The 18,175-nt window shown below is 43.1% G+C and overlaps 1 protein-coding gene across 2 annotated transcripts in view; it reads right to left on the reverse strand.

The window, feature by feature from the left end:
* Positions 1 to 16,176, reverse strand: part of znf598 (zinc finger protein 598) — a 45,378-nt gene extending 29,202 nt beyond the window's left edge. For both annotated transcript variants that reach the window (XM_070901220.1, XM_070901221.1), the window contains exons 1-6: positions 15,752 to 16,176; positions 11,343 to 11,455; positions 9,048 to 9,177; positions 5,602 to 5,813; positions 2,767 to 2,984; positions 418 to 520 (exon numbers count right to left, since the gene is read on the reverse strand). In XM_070901220.1, the coding sequence (XP_070757321.1) occupies positions 418 to 520; positions 2,767 to 2,984; positions 5,602 to 5,813; positions 9,048 to 9,177; positions 11,343 to 11,455; positions 15,752 to 15,964 (989 nt within the window). In that variant the 5' untranslated portion in view covers positions 15,965 to 16,176. The remainder of the gene's footprint in view (positions 1 to 417; positions 521 to 2,766; positions 2,985 to 5,601; positions 5,814 to 9,047; positions 9,178 to 11,342; positions 11,456 to 15,751) is intronic.
* Positions 16,177 to 18,175: the final 1,999 nt, after the last annotated feature.

Raw genomic sequence — 18,175 nt, forward strand, 5'->3', positions numbered from 1 at the left:
CCCTCTCCCAGGAAATTGAGCAGCTACATAATTGTCAGAATGAGATGGGAATGATGGCATGCAAAAGTCACAGCATGCCAGGTATGATATTTGAAAAACAGATGGCCAAGTATTGCAAGATTGGCGCAAAATCAGAAGAATTGGCCATGCATTTTGTAATCAGCAACAAAAGAACAAGTGACTAAAGGCTGCACTCCTATACTAACCTCACTGCGATATAAATAGAAAATTGGAAGTAAACAAATAATCCCACACACAGAAGCATAAAGGTCTTAATGACCCAAAGACACTGAAGGCACTCAGGGCTATACTAAGCTGTTCAAAATGGGAGCAATAACTTATGTGGTTACTGAGATCTTCATAAAAGATGAGATTTTAAAATCACAAATGCTTTCTAGTTATTCTACATCACGTTACCTATTATATTTCCATCTTCCTCGACGGTTTTGTCCTCCTCGGCTCTGGCCTCCTCGTCTATTAAATCTTTCCACTTCTTCATAATCCTCTCCACTCACCGTACCTGCAATGAAAAGCGAGAAGTAATTTGCTTTACAAATGTATATAACATTCTTACACAAAAGGCAAAATCCTAAAAAGATACATTATTTCAAACAAAGTGTTATTCTATTACTTGAACAAAAAAAAAAATTACTTCAGGTCAAACTAAACTGTTGCATAAAACTAATGGCCCAAAGACTGTTGGAGTGGGGCATTTCGCAGCGAACGCCATGAATTAAGACCTTACCCTGCAGGTCGTATTATTTTTGCAGTACAAACTACTAGAAATGCCAAGTGATAATGGCGCAGCGACATCAACGGGATATCTGGGATCTCATGATCAGATTCAAAGATCTACCTCCTTAACCAATGAAATTTAAGGATAAAGAAAGAGTGTAATGACAGAAGGAAATAGGGTGAACTAGAGCAAAATTAGATACAGATTAAGAAATACAGGGGAAAAGATTGGATTGAGAGAGGGAAGAAAAGACATAGAAAAAGCAAGAAAAAAAACACTACATTATAAAAAACTAGGAACAATTTACTGCCTGTGGGAGTGATACTCCAGTTTCATTGTTCCCTTTCTGGGCCTCCAAGGTTGAGTGGCATGTCAGGACCTTAAATCACGTTATTGGCAGGGTCCTTATGACATGAATTACCAGCCCTAAATGGCAGCAATGAGATTCATTTGTATTAATGGTGCAAATCCAGCAAGTTCACAACACACAATTGGGAGGCTCACGGTGAGATGGTAATTTATTCGGTTTTGGTGAGGCTAATGATGGAGTGGCGTAAATCGTCCAGCAATTTGTGGAGAATGGGAGCTCATTGTGCCTCTCCTCTCCACCTGATTTTTTTACACACCAACAATGGCAGGGCCTGTGAATTTGTCTTTATTTTCCCAACAATTTCTGGGCCCATATTGGATCACTCATCAGGAAAGCGATAGATGATCAGAGGAACTGTTCAGAAGAGACCTGTAGATTTCATACAATGCTCCACAATTACATGATCCAAACAATGGGGTGCAACTGGAGACAGCTACAGGTTGGACCGCTCTGGTCTAGCACCGTCAGGACCTAACCGGTGCCGGAACAGAGAATTTTCCAAAGCACGGGAAGTCACACTTATCGGTACCTGTCGACAGAGCCCGGGCTCCCGTGTGCAGGCAGACTGTGGGCGGCTCCCTCAGCACCCGAGCACATTGAAAGCCGCTCCAACCATTCCCTGCACACTCACTGACTGACAGCCGCTCCAGCCAATCAAAAAAAAAAAAAAAAAACTCTCCTTCAGCCCCAACTAATGCCGATGTTTCCGGACCAGAGAGGTCCAATCTGTACAACAAAGGGCAGGATTTGATCTGTAGAATGCAGGATTGTAAGTGGAAAAAGCAGCAATGTGCAATTCTGGATCCTATAAATGGGTACTGAATATAAATCCATGAGGTAAATGATAAATCTATACAAGGCACTGTGTAAGCTGCAGTTGGAGTACTTTGTACTCTTTTTGGCACTCCATTACAGGAAGATCACTGGAGCACGGAAAGAAGTAATGTAGATTCACTTGGACAATAACCAGGAATGAAAGGACATAATCATGAGACACTCAATAAAACTAGAGTTGCATTAAATGGAGGAGAGAAGGTTAAGTGGGGAGCTAACTGATATAAATTCTGAAAGGGTCCAGAGAGAGCAGTGAACAATTATTTCTAGTGGTTGATGAATTGGCAACAAAGGGGCGTAAACACAGGATTAGTACTGGAAGCATAAACGGGAAGATTAGAAGGAATGTTTTCACACAATGGTTACCAGGATATGAAACACGACCACAAATGGCTATTAAAAAGTCAGTCAATGCCATTCGAGAGGAAATTAGATGAACACTGAAAGATACTGATTGGAAAGAGCAGAAAAATGGGATTAGAAGAGATGTTTCCAGTGGTGAATCGAGCATCAGCACAGACACATTGGCCAAATGCCTCCATTTGCACCAAAATGTCGCCAATTTTGTGAATTTCTGGGATTCTTCAGCTCTTTTTTCAATGATAAATAACGTTAGATAAAGCAATTAAGTTTCTGAAGCAGCCATGAAAGTTGAGATGACTCAGCTCTTTCCAAACATCAGACTATAAACTGCACTGCTGAGAGAGTAAAAGCTGCACCACCATTCTTACACGTTACGCATCTATCATTAGAATTTCATCTTATACGAAAGCATTAAAGCACAAGGTGCAGCTTATACTGAAGTCAGCTATTGCAAAATTAGTACCTTCATTCCGCCTTTGGTGCCGAGGAGCATAATTAAACTGCAGGTCGATCTGTCTGTTCTGTCGGGCCTCTGCTCTGCTTTTGCTGTGATAGGCAGCTTTATGCGCTTTGTAATCAATTTCCGAGCGAAAAGCATGAGTAAACTGCTCAGTACTACAACGGCCTTCCTCACACAGATAGTGCTTCTCACGGAAATGATCGCGGAGATAATCATAATCGCTGCAATAAAACACAAGTAATACATTTTAGCAATTTTTTCTCCCCCCCCCCCCCCCCGCCGATAGCTCAATTGGTAAATACCGTTTAGTGTACAACAAAGTCATACAGATCAGAAAAGTCCCAGTTTTACTCAGCATGATGACAGTGGAACATGGGGAGAAGGAATGAAAAAAACCTAGCCAGGGTTCCTGCCACTAACCAGAGACCCCTGTTGGAAAGTGCATGAAGGAAAGACAATATTGAGTTCAGTTGCGATGTCCCCACAACATTCAATATCTAGGTTTACACTTGAATTAACCCAGATCTCAAAAGGTAAAGTGTATTAAGCTATTGCATCGCTGTTGGCTCCACAATTTACAGTAAGGTGCTTTCAGGAAAAAAGGGGAGAAAATGAGAAAAAAAAAGTTAAAATTTGTAATTGTAAGGTTTGAAGTAGAACACAAGAATCCAAGACATAGGAGCAGGAGCAGGCCATTTGGCCCCTCGAGCCTGCTCCACCATTTAATAAGATCATGGCTGATCTGATAATGGACTCAGCTCCACTCCCTGCCCACTCCCCATAACCCTTTATTCCCTTATCGCTCAAAAATCTGTCTATCTCCGCCTTAAATATAATCAATAACTCAGCCTCCACGGTTCTCTGGGGCAGAGAATTCCACAGATTTACAACCCTCAGAAGAAATTCCTCCTCATCTCAGTTTTAAATGGGCGGCCCATTATTCTGAGACTATGTTCCCTAGTCTTAGTTTCCCCTATAAGTGGAACTATCCTCTCTGCATCCACCTTGTCGAGCCCCCTCATTATCTTATATGTTTTGATAAGATCCACTCTCATTCTTCTGAACTCCAATGAATATAGGCCCAACCTACTCAATCTATTTTCATAAGTCAACCCCCTCATCTCTGGAATCAACCTAGTGAACCTTCTCTGAATAGCCTCCAATGCAAGTATATCACTTCTTAAATACGGAGACCAAAACTGTACGCAGTACTCCAGGTCTCACCAATACCCTGTACAGTTGTAGCAAGACTTCTCTGCTTTTATACTCTTGCAATAAAGGCCAACATTCCATTTGCCTTCCTGATCACTTGCTGTACTTGCATACTAACTTTTTGTGTTTCATGCACAAGGACCCCCAGGTCCCTCTGTACTGCAGCACGTTGCAATTTTTCTCCATTTAAATTATAATTTGCTTTTTCTATTTTTCTGCCGAAGTGGATAACCTCACATTTTCCCACATTATACCCCACCTGCCAATTTTTTTCCCCACTCACTTAGCCTGTCTATACCCTTTGCAGATTTTTTTGTGTCCTCCTCACAATTTGCTTTCCCACCCATCAGCAGCAAACTTGGCTACATTACACTCGGTCCCTTCATCCAAGTCATTAATATAGATTGTAAATAGTAGAGTAGGATATTGGGTCTGCTACAAGTGAAGGAACGCAAAAGATCTACCGTATATACTCGCGTATCATGCGACTCTTGAAGACCTAAATTGTAACCTAAATTTGAGGGGTCGCATGATACGCGAGATACAAAATTTGCGGGTGTGAAGTGCTGGCCAAGATTAGGCTGTTAGGCTGTTAAGCAGACCGTATCCACGCTGAATCTCGGCAGGTATCTCCTGGGCTGGATTGCAGCCTCTATTGTCACTTGTACTGTATCTTTGCTGTGGTCTAGAGATCGCCACCCACAACTCCCTCTGAAGTTTGCTGCATTATTAGAGGCTCCATCTATCTCAGCCCATGCTTCTTTTACCCGCAAACACAGTAGAGGGTGTGGCTGAACGACGCTAGTCAAGCCAGCTGGAATGATTGCTCTATCGGTGTTCGATTCGCGAACAGCTTTCACAACAGAATCCACTCGATGTTTCATGATTCGGTTGTTAAGGTCTGTATTCGATCGTTGTTATGTGTTAGGGTACTTGTTACATGTTGGGTACTTGTTAAACTTGTTTGAAAGCCTAGCCTAGTGGCATCTGGTATCTCAAAAAAGTGACTCACATGATACATGAGATACATGATAAAATCATGTTTTGGGGACGAAAATTTAGGGGTCGCATGATACGTGAGATCGTAGGATACGCGAGTATATATGGTAATAGCCATGATGCGGTTACTTTTTGATTACAATGTCCTGGTAAACTTAGGCTTTAACATGAAGGATATCAGTGGACTTTTTAAAAACTTTCTGCACCCAGTGTTATCAAACACATTCAATTCTGGGTAAAATCCTTCTGCACAGCTCAGCAGCAACTTTGGATGAGCACCCGATATTCTACCAATATGACATTTCTATTTCTCACTAGTCATCCTTGTGGTTTTTGAATTAGGTTGCCGAACTACAGGTAGTTTTACTCTGTGAATGCCTATCCACTATTAACAGGATGAAAACTATCCAAATTTGTTTTATTACAGCCCTTTAGTCTGCACTGGCGTTTAGCCCAGATCTCAAAAGGTAAAGTGTATTAAGCTACTGCACCAGAGTCCACTGTTGCCTCCACAATTTACAGTAAAGTTGCTTTGTCAGCGCCTTTGTTTTTAAACTGCCATAATGTCACCCTCTGATATGTAGTTATTGAACAGCATCTAAAACCAGACAGCTTTTCCCTACTCACCTATAATATTCCTGAGCACCATCTGAATCACAGAAATGACAGAAATAGTGGTCCCTTCTTAAATGTTTTAGCAATTCATCATTATCCAAATAACGGTCATCACAGAATTTGCACAAAGGATGCCCACGATGTGAGGTATCGTCTGGGTCACCATGTATTCGATGGCGTGCAAGATCCTTCCGACTGTACCATTTGCGTTCATAGGTAAAAATCTGACAAGGAAAAAAAAATTCACTTTTACAGTTTAATTGCAGTAGTCTAATTTGTTTAACATTGAGGCAACCCAAGTAAAGGCCTTTACTCTATTCAGTGAGCTGTTGTAATAATCGTGTACAACCAAACAGTAATAATCTGACGAAGAGTCATCGACCTGAAACATTAACTGTTTCTCTCTCCACAGATGCTGCCTGACCTGCTGAGTATTTCCAGCATTTCTGTTTTTATTTCAGATTCCAGCATCTGCAGTATTTTGTTTGGGTAATAAAGTGAAGAGGCAGACAAAAAGCAAGAAACTATAGACCAGTTAGCCTAACATCTGTGGTTGGGAAGATGTTGGGAGTCCATTATTAAAGAAGCAGTAGCAGGACATTTGGAAAAGCAAAATTCGGTCAGGCAGAGTCAGCATGGCTTTATGAAGGGGAAGTCATGTTTGACAAATTTGCTAGAATTCTTTGAGGATGTAACGAACAGGGTGGATAAAGGGGAACCAGTGGATGTAGTGTATTTGGACTTTCAGAAGGCATTTGACAAGGTGCCACATAAAAGGTTACTGCACAAGATAAAAGTTCACGGGGTTGGGTATATTAGCATGGATAGAGGATTAGCTAACTAACAGAACAGAGAGTAGGGATAAATGGTTCACTCCCGGGTTGGCAATCAGTAACCAGTGGGGTGTCACAGGGATCAGTGCTGGGACCCCAACTATTTACAATCTATATTAATGACTTGGAAGAAGGGACTGAGTGTAACGTAGCCAAATTTGCCGATGATACAAAGATGGGAGGAAAAGCAATGTGTGAGGAGGACACACAAAATCTGCAAAAGGACATAGACAGGCTAAGTAATTTGGCACTTGGCGTACAATGTTGGAAAGTGTGAGGTCATGCACTTTGGCAGAAAAAAATCAATGAGCAAGTTATTATTTAAATGGAGAAAGATTGTAAAGTGCTGCAGTACAGCAGGACCTGGAGGTCCTGGTGCATGAAACACAAAAGGATAGTATGCAGGTACAGCAAGTGATCAGGAAGGCCAATGAAATCTTGGCCTTTATTGCAAAGTGGATGGAGTATAAAAGCAGGGAAGTCTTGCTATAGTTGTATAGGGCATTGGTGAGGCCACACCTGGAATACTGCGTGCAGTTTTGGTTTCCATAATTACGAAAGGATATACTTGCTTTGGAGGCAGTTCAGAGAAGGTTCACAAGGTTGATTCCAGAGATGAGGGGATTGACTTATGAGGAAAGGTTGAGTAGGTTGGGCTTCTACTCATTGGAATGCAGAAGAATGAGCGGTAATCTTATCGAAACATGTAAGATTATGAGGGGGCTTGACAAGATGGATGCAGAGAGGATGTTGCCACTGATGGGGGAGACTAGAACTAGAGGGCATAATCTTAGAACAAGGGACCGCCCATTTAAAACTGAGATGAGGAGAAATTTCTTCTCTGAGGGTTGTGGATCTGTGGAATTCACTGCCTCAGAGAGCTGTGGAAACTGGGACATTGAATAAATTTAAGACAGAAATACAGTTTCTTAAAAGATAATGGAATCAGGGGTTATGGAGAGCGGGCAGGGAAGTGGACCTGAGTCCATGACTGGATCAGCCATGATCGTATTAAATGACGGAGCAGACTCGAGGGGCCGTATGGCCTTCTCCTGCTCCTATTTCTTATGTTCTTATGTCGGGAGATTCCTTACCGAGCCAGAACTCTTCCACACATATCCAAGTAATTTCTCCAACTTCACAGATTTACTCGGAAATGGTTTAATTTTAACATTTGTGAAGAAAGTGCCATAATAAATTCTATACTCCAGTAAGAATTTATTTGCAGCACAAGCCAAAAACTACATCTACAACTGATCACTGAATATCAGGCCAATAAAGATGAAAAAAACATTTAAGAAAGCTACTAACACAACAAAGTCAATCAAAGCTATGTATAACTTTTCTTGTTAAAAAATGTCAATTAAGAAAACTGTGATTTGACAATTTAAAAAATAAAAACATTGTGAGTATATTTCAGCATGTTGCTCGATTGTGAAACATAACCTGATTAGTTAATACAGCTGTAATGCAATTATACTTTTGATGACTGAAAATAAAGCCTTTCGAGCTAGTTTTCACCTCGAGACAAATTTTTGAAACTTTTTCATATTCAAATTGAACTGTGGGAATCAGAAGGAAGATGAGCACAGATAAGCAAAGTTTTAAGACAGAATTAGTATAACTGTATAGAAAAAAAACATCTAGTTTTGCAAATTTGGATAATAAGACACTACTAAAGCTGTGACCGACACTTGAGTAGCTTTATTACTGAAAAAATTGTTATAACATTGCCGTATGAAAGTGGAAATTTCCCAGACCTGCCAGCAGTCCAAGAGTTAACTTTAAAAACTATGGGTTGGAAATTCATGATCGTCCCGTTTGGGGGTGGTAATGTCCGGGAGGCAGGACATTTTGCATCAGGCACGGAAGTCCCGCCTCGCTCGCTAAATTCGGGTTACTGACCCCGGAAGGAAGTGGAGCACTTGATTTCGTGCTCCACTTCCTTCCATGGACGGCAACGGGGCACATGCATCAGCAGCGCTACGCGCTGGGCCGTGGAACGCTGGCGCATACGAGGGGCTCTGCCCTCAATTAAAGGGAAGGGTCCAAGCTGCATACTCTCCACCTACCTGGACCACCAGGGAATGCTTCACAATTAGCCCGGCACTCAAGCAGAGTGCCGGGTTGAGCGATCACAGCCCCGACCCCGCCAACACACTGCAACCGGAGCGGCAATGAAAACGCTACTTTTTTTTTCCACAGCAGCTGCCCACCCCCCTTTAAACTTGGCACTGGTAACAGCCAGCCACCCGGTATGTGTCCCCTGAAGCTGTTATCGCCCTGCACAGCATCAGGGGCAAAACCCAATTTAGGGGCCAGGGCGCAAACGGGGCGATGCGCACGGCGAAGATGTTACAATGTCCGGGCGTGGGAGACCGGGACACAACGCCATAGCACTGCCCCTAAACTCCCTCCGAATTTAGCAAAAGTCGGTCGCAAAGTCATTTGCATCCTGTGTAACAGGAGGCGCAAATGCACCCAATTTCAGCCTCTCTGTATTTTGTGTTTTAAGTGAATAAAATATAATATACATAAAAAGAGATGAAAGAGACAGACAGACTCTCATAACTGACAGACATCACTAGATAACTAACATCTCAAAACCAGAATCAGGTAACTTACCTGGAGGTGTCTTACACAGAGCTTACAGCTGAACATCTCATGCTGCTTCCTCATGTGATGCTCTAGGTCCTCAAAAGTATTAAATGGTCTTGACTCAACACATACTGGACAGTCATGTTGCAGAAGTTTCCTATTGGAATTATACAGATAAAGTTAGAATCAAGCTATTATAACTGAAAATGTGTTCAGAATATAATTACAGTATTACCCGTTTCCTAAAACGTATATACAACTTCAGCATTATGGAAAAGAACTGTACAGTAGCAATACAGATGTAACCAATTTTATATCCTTATTAAATAAAGCTAAGCAGAATAAACTGATCTCAGCTGGGTGGCTAATAAGCACAGTATACATGGCATCACAGACAGCCCAGAAAGTGAAACAAATTACCCAGAATTTGAGCTGCTTGTTGCCAGCCAGTGATGCTTACTAGAAAGTGCACAGTGTAGATACTGGGAGGACAGGGTGGGGTTGAGTGGCAACAGTAAAAATCAGCTAGCTAGACTATCTAAGCTCAAGCATAAAAATAGCCAACAAAAAAGGGAACAACTGCAAATCTGAAATACAAACAGGAAGTGCTGCAAATAAATAGCGGATCAGTCAGCATCCATAAAGGGAAAATACAGGTTCTGAAATTTTAGGTGTCTACTTTTCATCGTAACACATATGGGCTCAAGTTGAGTTGCTCCTATTTTTTTGGAGAGGGAGGGGGAGGAGGAGGAGGGAGGAGAGGGAGGGGGAGAGGGAGGAGGCGGCAGCGATCCTGAAGGGAGAGGGGGAGCCGGAGTAGGAGGTGAAGATAAAGAGGAGGGCGGCCAAAATCCGATCTTCGCCGCCCCAGTGAGCCAATTCGGCCAGGGGTATTGGCGGCGTGCTTCGGGCCTGTCCCACGCAGCCTCGGCGGCCTGGAAGTACTGCACATGCGCGCACACTCTAGCGCGCATGTGCAGAGGTCCCGGCACTGTTTTCAGTGACGGGACCTGGCTCCACACGCCCCCCCCCCCGCCCCCCATCACCACCCCCCACAGCTTGCGCTGTGCCAAGGACCTGCAACGTTCCAGCAGCGAGGAGAATACTGGGATAAGTTTTAGGCGCGGTTTTAGTTCTAAAAAGTCGGCGCAGCTCACAGAGTTGCGCTATTCTGAGCGTGGGGGCAAACTTGGGCCCATGACTGATGTGTATTTTCAGCTTTTATAAAAAGAGTTGGGAGAGCTAGCAGAGGGCTGTCGACAGTCGTGGAATCACACCCCAGCATCAATCCTTCAGAAGAGAAGGGATGGTGTGTGGCCGGGGGCAGGCGGGCAGGGAAAGTAACATTCTTATTTTGAAAAATAAGCACTGCACACATACTCCATAATATTTTCTCGGGAAATATACTCTTTACTATGGATCCTGAAAAAGCATGCAGGGAACTTTGGGATTTATTTAGCACAAAGTTCTCAAACCAGTAAATCTGTAAAGTATATTCGATCATTTACGCATTGAGACACAAGGCATCACAAACACAAGAATGTACAAGATTCACTGAATTTGGGCAAGTTTTTTTTTCTTTAAAAGGCCTGCATCATCCAGGAGATCCTGCACTGATTTCCTAATTCTGGGAGGAATGCCTACAAGTTGCAATGTATTTTTCTTGCATCTAAAGTCTTAAAAATCTTAGTCATAAAATCAAGCATACTTGAACCTGAAGTATTTTAAGTTTAATTAAATATTGGAGTTACGCACTCTCAAATGTAATGATCACCACCAAAATGACAAGTTAGGAGATTTTAGTGTTCTTGCCTTACCAGAAACAATGGTGGAAGTAGAATCCACGATTGCCTTTAACACCTCCTTTTGTCTTATTCTCTTGATTTAAAAAAACGTGATCAAATATTTTTTGTCACAAGTCTTCAAAGAATTGGTCAGTTCTTGGGAGAGAAATTATCATTTTTAATCGGAAAAATGATTAGCGTGTTACAAAAAAACCTGACTGGTCAATAATGTTAAATTATGAGTATCAGTGTTTGCCTAAAAATTCACAGGGCACACTTTCCTATTCTTGGCCATACTGGATTGTCTGGGTATTGTGCATAGAATAAAATTGGGCAGTAAGGATTGTACACCATTAAGAGAACCTGCTCAATTTTCAGTCCATTTTGATTAGCAGATGGAAAAATGCCTTCCTCACTCAATTTTCCTGTGTTAGCAAAACAAGGATTTTATAGCGACAAAACTGGACTAGAATTTGAACTGCTGGAGTGCTGACGTTGATGTTACCACTTTATATTTTAAAATAAAAACACAAAATACCTAAACTGGCCATGAATCCTCCCATCAGCAATATAAATGTCAAATTTCTTTTCATGGTGGAACTGATGAGTTGCTATTGTTGAAAATGGAGCAACTTTCTTCACAAACACAACCTGTATGGCACAAAGGTAAAAACAGCAAGTTAAACATTTATATTAGCAAAGTTCACAGTCAACGGAGCACACAAGGGCCAAGATTTTGCAATAAAAATAATGGCGAGGCTATCGGCATTCACTGTTATTAAAGAGTAAATTGGACAGCAACTTCTACCAACTGCACACACAGTTAAAAACAGAAATCAGGAGGTTGCTTTCTGAGTCGCACTGCTCCTCCAGAAGCTTCGCTACACTGGTATCTCACCTGAGAGACTCAGCATTCACACAAGTGGTAGGGCATAAAGTTGGGGTACTTGCACCATAAGTACCCACTAAACATGTCAGAAAATGTTAGGGCTTGTCCATTCAAATATAAATGAATTTTAACAGCATGATGAATGTTACGTGATAAGTGTCAATTACTGCCAAACAACTTCTCTGGCCCTGAAAATTAACTTTTACAAATGTGGAGTCTCATTTCTTCAAATCTGAATTATTGTTAGAGATTTTAATTTAAAACAAAAAACTTTTTCTTTGTCTCTTAATTTCATCTTCCTTTCCCTTTCTTTTTTGCTTATCGTACATGATTTGGCATTGAACTATTCTAATGTACACTTCTTGGTTCAGACTCTGAGTGTCTCAACAATTGTTAAGGAGATACACCGTTGTTTTTCTTCTTCACACCAGGTTCCAGATCCCCTGTAGGGGGCGTTGCGCTGTTTTAGATTTCGGATCGCTGCAAGTTCCATGCCAAACCCCATAGAAAGTCTGTGGGCAAATGCAAGTGTGTGAACGCCTGGTGCTGCTCGTTTTCTGCTCGCTGCAAAATCTGGACCAAGATGTTGTTTTACTCTGCAGTATTTTCCAGAACAATGTAAATAATGAAACTCTGGAATAATTAATGTAGTAATCCAATTCCAACTCAATCTGAAATCTTATCAGATTGTAGCCCAGGTTACACCTCCCTGGCATAATTTTAATTTAAGTGGAATACCATTCCTATGCCACAATCAGAGCGCCTAATCTCACCAGTATATAGTGAATAACATACTGTACAAGATTAAAGATGGCGAACTAACTAAAAATGTATTAAATTTCAACTGGTTACAAAGAAGTTATATTTCTAGTTAAGTTTACTTTGCAATGAGTTTGTATTTCAGTAACTACACATCTTCATTTAATATTTCTACAGCATTATAGCAATCAATTCTTCACAATGAAGATGCCACAATGCAGCAACCAAATGGTGCTCCAGTCCACAACCACGATACGTCAGCCAAAAATTACAGAATCCAATAACCTAACCAGAATTGCAAGAGTATGCCAAATTGAGAATATTACTCCTTGGTAGATTTTAAAAGTTATTTGCCCCTTTAAAATGTCAAGCATGTATTGTGAAATGAAAGGTGTTAAGAGCCATTTTCAAAATGTAACAATTAACCTATCAGTATTACACTTTCATAATGTATAATAAACAGCTGTACTAGCAGCTAGTTTAGTAAAATGCTGCATCAATGTTTTGGGGCGAGGGTGGGCACAAAGGGAAGAGATTCTGATTGAGAGATAACTGGATAGACAAATTTGGTTATTGAACTACAATGAACTGTATCCAAAGGGGAAAATTCAAACCATAATATGATGGGGAAAACTCTGAAGCATGGCACTGGTCATGCGCAGCTCCAGAAGGGATCATGAAGATACTTGTATTATTAGAAAAAAAAAGCCAATCAGATTGTTAATTCAAATCAGTACCTGGGAGCTTTAATAAATAGATGCCAACTTTAGCTTCAACACTGGCATTCAAAACCATATTAAGTTGGGAAAGGACGCTCATCAATAACAGCAAAATCCCAATATCCAAACGGTTCGCCATGGTTCAAGCCCCCATGCTGCAATGGAAGTTATTCCTTTGTCTACATGCAAGATCCAACAAACCTCAGAGCTTACGAAAATTTCTAGTAAAAGGGCACTTTTGGCATGATTTTAGAACATAACACAAGAATTAGGAGCAGGCCATATGACCCGTCAAACCAGCTCCGCATTTCATTAAAATCATGGAGGACTGCTAATGTGATACCTTTGTTTAAGAAGGGAGAAAGGGATAGACCGAGTAATTACAGGCCAGTCAGCCTAACCTCAGTTGTGGGAAAATTATTGGAAAAAGTCCTGAAGGACAGGATAAATCTATTTAGAAAGACACGGGTTAATCAGGGACAATCAGCACGGATTTGTTAAGGAAAGGTCGTGTCTGACTAACTTGATTGAATTTTGAGAGGCGGTAACCAAGACGGTCTATGAGTGCATACGATGTAGTGTATATGGATTTTAGCAAAGCTTTCGATAAGGTCCCACATGGCAGACTGGACACGCAAGTAAAAGCCCATGGGATCCAGGGCAAAGTGGCAAGTTGGATCCAAAATTGGCTCAGAGGCAGGAAGCAAAGGGTAATGGTTGATGGGTGTTTCTGTGACTGGAAGGATGTTTCCAATGGGGTTCCGCAGGGCTCAGTGCTAGATCCCTTGCTTTTTGTGGTATACATCAATGATCCAGATTTGAATATAGGGGGCACAATTAAGAAGTTTGCAGATGATACAAAAATTGGCCATGTGGTTGATAATAAAGAAGAAGAAAGCTACGGACTGTAGGAAGATATCAATCAACTGGTCAGGTGGGCAGAACAGTGGCAAATGAAATTTAATCCAGAGAAGTGTGAGGTAATGCATTTGGGGAGGGCTAATAAAAAAAGGAAATACACAGTAAACAATAGGACATTGAGAAGTGTTGAGGAACAAAGGGACCTGGGAGTGCATGTCCACAGATCCCTGAAGGTAGCAGGCCAGGTGGATTAGGTAGTTAAGAATGCATAGGGAATACTTGTAGTAAGACTTCCTTACCCCTTCACAATCAAGACCAACATACCATCCTAATTGCTTGCTGTACCTGCATGCTAACTTTCAGCATTTCTTGTACGAGGACACCTAAACCTCTCAAATTAAAATATATATATATATTTTTTTTAAATGATTATATGGTCAATAAGCTGAACAGGTTAGTTAAAAGTTCCTATGGCAGAAGGCTGTGCCAGTTGTAGAAAGGCATCAACAGTCTATTCTTTTCATCTACCACCTAGATTTTAAAAATTATTACTGAACTGAGATTACTACACTCATTTTCAAAATAAACTTGGCTATTCTGCTCTTGGGTATGCAGTGAAGATAGGTAGCTAATGTACCAAACTGTTTCTAAACTGTATTTGGTACAGTCAGGCTATAGGTGAGCAGTTTTGCTTTCCAACATGGAATATCGTTTCTTTCATAAGACATTGTTTCATTATTAAAACAATCCAAACATTCACTATTGGTTGGCACCTTGGCCATTAAACCTTTGAGAACAGTTATGATTTCTGCACCAGTGTAAGGCTACAGTCACAGCAGACTTGGGCAAATGTTCTCTGACTGAATTCTAATAAAGAGCCCCACCCAAAACGACAATATTTTTCCAATCAATTGTCCTGCTGTAATAATTCCAACATCCGGTCATTTCAAATCGTGGCACAACATTCACGGTTAAAAGTCTACAGCAAGGCTTTCGATTTCAGTTACTCGATCGATAAGAAACAGAAAGTGCATTTCGAAACTCAAAGGGCTCCGAGTTACGTGAACACTGGTTAATATGACACGGCGCTTGGGCATGTCGCAACGCTGCTAGCCAACTTCCACACGCCCTGCAAAAGCTGTGGGGGTCATAGTGGCAAAAAGTCACAGGTAAAACACGTCACACACGGGCTTAGGATCCACATCCTACCCCGGTGCCGAGCAATATCAGATCAAAACAAGAGTTAACGATCCTGACCATTGGAGAGCTCGAACTGCCCTTGGGGAGAGGAGGGAGGGTCTTCCCCCCCCACCCAGCCCTCTCCCTATATGTACATCACCGTCTTTGAATGCACGGGCAATTGACAGCACAGGCAGCGTGCGATCTCCCATCTAGCACAATGCACGTTGTGGGAGGTGATACCTGAATGTAAACCCAATATAAAGATGTATATTCCTAAAGCGCCCGGGCCTGCTCTCTCTGCGGCTCCAAGCAGCTTCGCCCATTCAGCCGCCTCAGGCCCATGAGGACATGGCCGGCAAACATTTGGCTGTAACGCCCGGAGCGAGGCCCCTTTGTGGCCCCAGTCCCGGTCCGATCCGAGCCCTATCGGGGCCACCATTGCCTTTCAGTCCCAGTCCCCCCCCGCCCCCTCTCTCTCTGTGCGGGCCCAGGTGCTGATGTTGTCCTCCCCTCCACCCCCCGGGGGCCCACGTTTACCTTGTCAAGCTCCAGCCGGCACACGGCGCAGTACCGCTGGCCGCACAGGGCCCTCATCTTGGTGGAGCAGCGGTAGCACACCGGGTGATCGCATTTGCCCACCGCGTAAATCTCCAGCTCCTGGCAGCACAGCACGCAGCTCTTGTCGGCCCCCTGCGGGCCCGGGCGGCCGCTCAAACCCTCCTTCGAAGCGGTGTTGCTCTTGGTGGCCATGCTATGTGTGTGTAGAGACAGAGAAAGAGATAGATAGGTAGACAGACAGACAGTGTCGGCTTGGGCTCCACTCTCCGCCGCCGCCGCGCTCTCCGAAGGCCTCTTTACCGGCTCAACCCCGACCCAGCCGCGGACGTCACCCCCACTGGCATGCGCAGGATCTGACGTCGCGGGACCTGTGACGCAGCGCAACGTTTCCGAGTTTAAACCGAGATTCCGTTGGGTTCGGTCACGGCGCGTGAGGGTTTCCCGGTGTGTTGTGTGGGGGGGCAGAGGAGGGGGTGGGGTGAGGTCGGGATGTGTGTGGGGGCGGGGGCAAGGTGTATGGAGAGGCTGTGTGTGTGTGTGGGGGCGGTGCTGTATGTGGGCAGAGTGTGTGTGTGTGGGGGTCAGAGGTGTGTGTGGGGCGGTGCTGTGTGTATGTGGGTAGGGGTCGGAGGTGTGTGGGTGGGTATCGGAGGTGTGTGTGGGGCGGGGTCGGAGGTGTGTGTGGGGGGGCAGGGTGTGTGTGAGGTGGGGAGTGAGAATGGTGGAGCTGTCAAAGCCATGGCTTGTGGCAAAGGGTTCCGAAAGCAAGCGGGATTGATTCACTAGATTGATCCCTGGGATGAGAGGGTTGTCCTATGAGGAGGGATGGGTAACAGGCAGGAAAGTAGAGTTGAGGCCAAGATCAGATCAGCCGTGGCTTACTCCTGCTCTTATGTTCTTATGGGATTGAGTAGATTGGGTCTACACTCTCTAGAGTTTAGAAGAATGAATCTATATTAACGACTTGGGAGAAGGGACTGAGTGTAATGTAGCCAAATTTGTTGACGATACAAAGATGGGAGGAAAAGCAACGTGTGAGGAGGACACAAAATCTGCAAAAGGACATTGACAGGCTAAGTGAGTGAGCAAAAATTTGGCAGATGGAGTATAATGTTGGAAAGTGTGAGGTCATGCACTTTGGCAGAAAATATCAAAGAGCAAGTTATTATTTAAATGGCGAAAGATTGCAAAGTACAGCGGGACCTGGGGGTACTGTGCATGAAACACAGAAGGATAGTATGCAGGTACAGTAAGTGATCAGGAAGGCCAATGGAATCTTGGGCTTTATTGCAAAGGGGATGGAGTATAAAAACAGGGACGTCTTGCTACAGCTATACAAGGTTTTGGTGAGACCACACCTGGAATACTGAGCGCAGTTTTGGTTTCCATGTTTACGAAAGGACATACTTGCTTTGGAGGCAGTTCAGAGAAGGTCCACTAGGTTGATTCCGGGGATGAGGGGGTTGACTTATGAGGAAAGGTTGAGTAGGTTGGGCCTCTACTCATTGGAGTTCAGAAGAATGAGAAGTGATCTTATCGAAATGTATAAGATTATGAGGGGGCTTGACAAGGTGGATGCAGAGAGGATGTTTCCACTGATGGGGGAGACTCGAACCAGAGGGCATGATCTTAGAATAAGGTGCCGCCCGTTTAAAACAGAGATGAGAAATTTCTTCTCTGAGGATTGTTAATCTGTGGAATTCACTGTCTCAGAGAGCTATGGAAGCTGGGACATTGAATAAATTTAAGTCAGAAATAGACAGTTTCTTAAACAATAAGGGGTTATGGGGAGCGGGCGGGGAAGTGGAGCCGAGTCCATGATCTTATTGAATGGCGGACGGAGCAGGCTCAAGGGGCCGTATGGCCTACTCCTGTTCCTATTTCTTATGTTCTTATGAAACGAATAAGTACTATAGTATTAGGCAGTCCCTCCTATTGAGGATGACCCACTTCCACACCAAAAAGGGATGAGTTCACAGGTGTTTCAATGAGGGACCTGACATTCTAGGTCCCGAACTGCATACTGAAGGGTGGAAGATGCCTGTGCGTGGATTCTTTTAACATGAGGTGGCCACAAATAAGATTCTGAGAGGTTGTTTCCCTGGCTGTAGAGTCTGGAACTAAGGGTTGCAGTCTCAAGATAATTTAAGACAGATGAGGAGGAATTTCTTCATTCAGATGGTTGTGAATCTTTGGAAATCTTTGTTCCAATGTGCTGTGGATGCGGAGTCGTTGAGTATATTCAAGGCTGAGATAGATTTTTGGACTCCAGAAGAATCGAGGGATATGGGGATCGGGTGGGAAAGGGGAGTTGAGGTCGAAGATCAGCTATGATCTTATTGAATGGCAGAGCAGGCTCGAGGGGTCGTATGGCCGACTGCTCCTAATTGTTATGTTTTCATG

Source organism: Pristiophorus japonicus, chromosome 15 (assembly GCF_044704955.1).
Source record: "Pristiophorus japonicus isolate sPriJap1 chromosome 15, sPriJap1.hap1, whole genome shotgun sequence".
Lineage (NCBI taxonomy): Eukaryota > Metazoa > Chordata > Chondrichthyes > Pristiophoridae > Pristiophorus > Pristiophorus japonicus.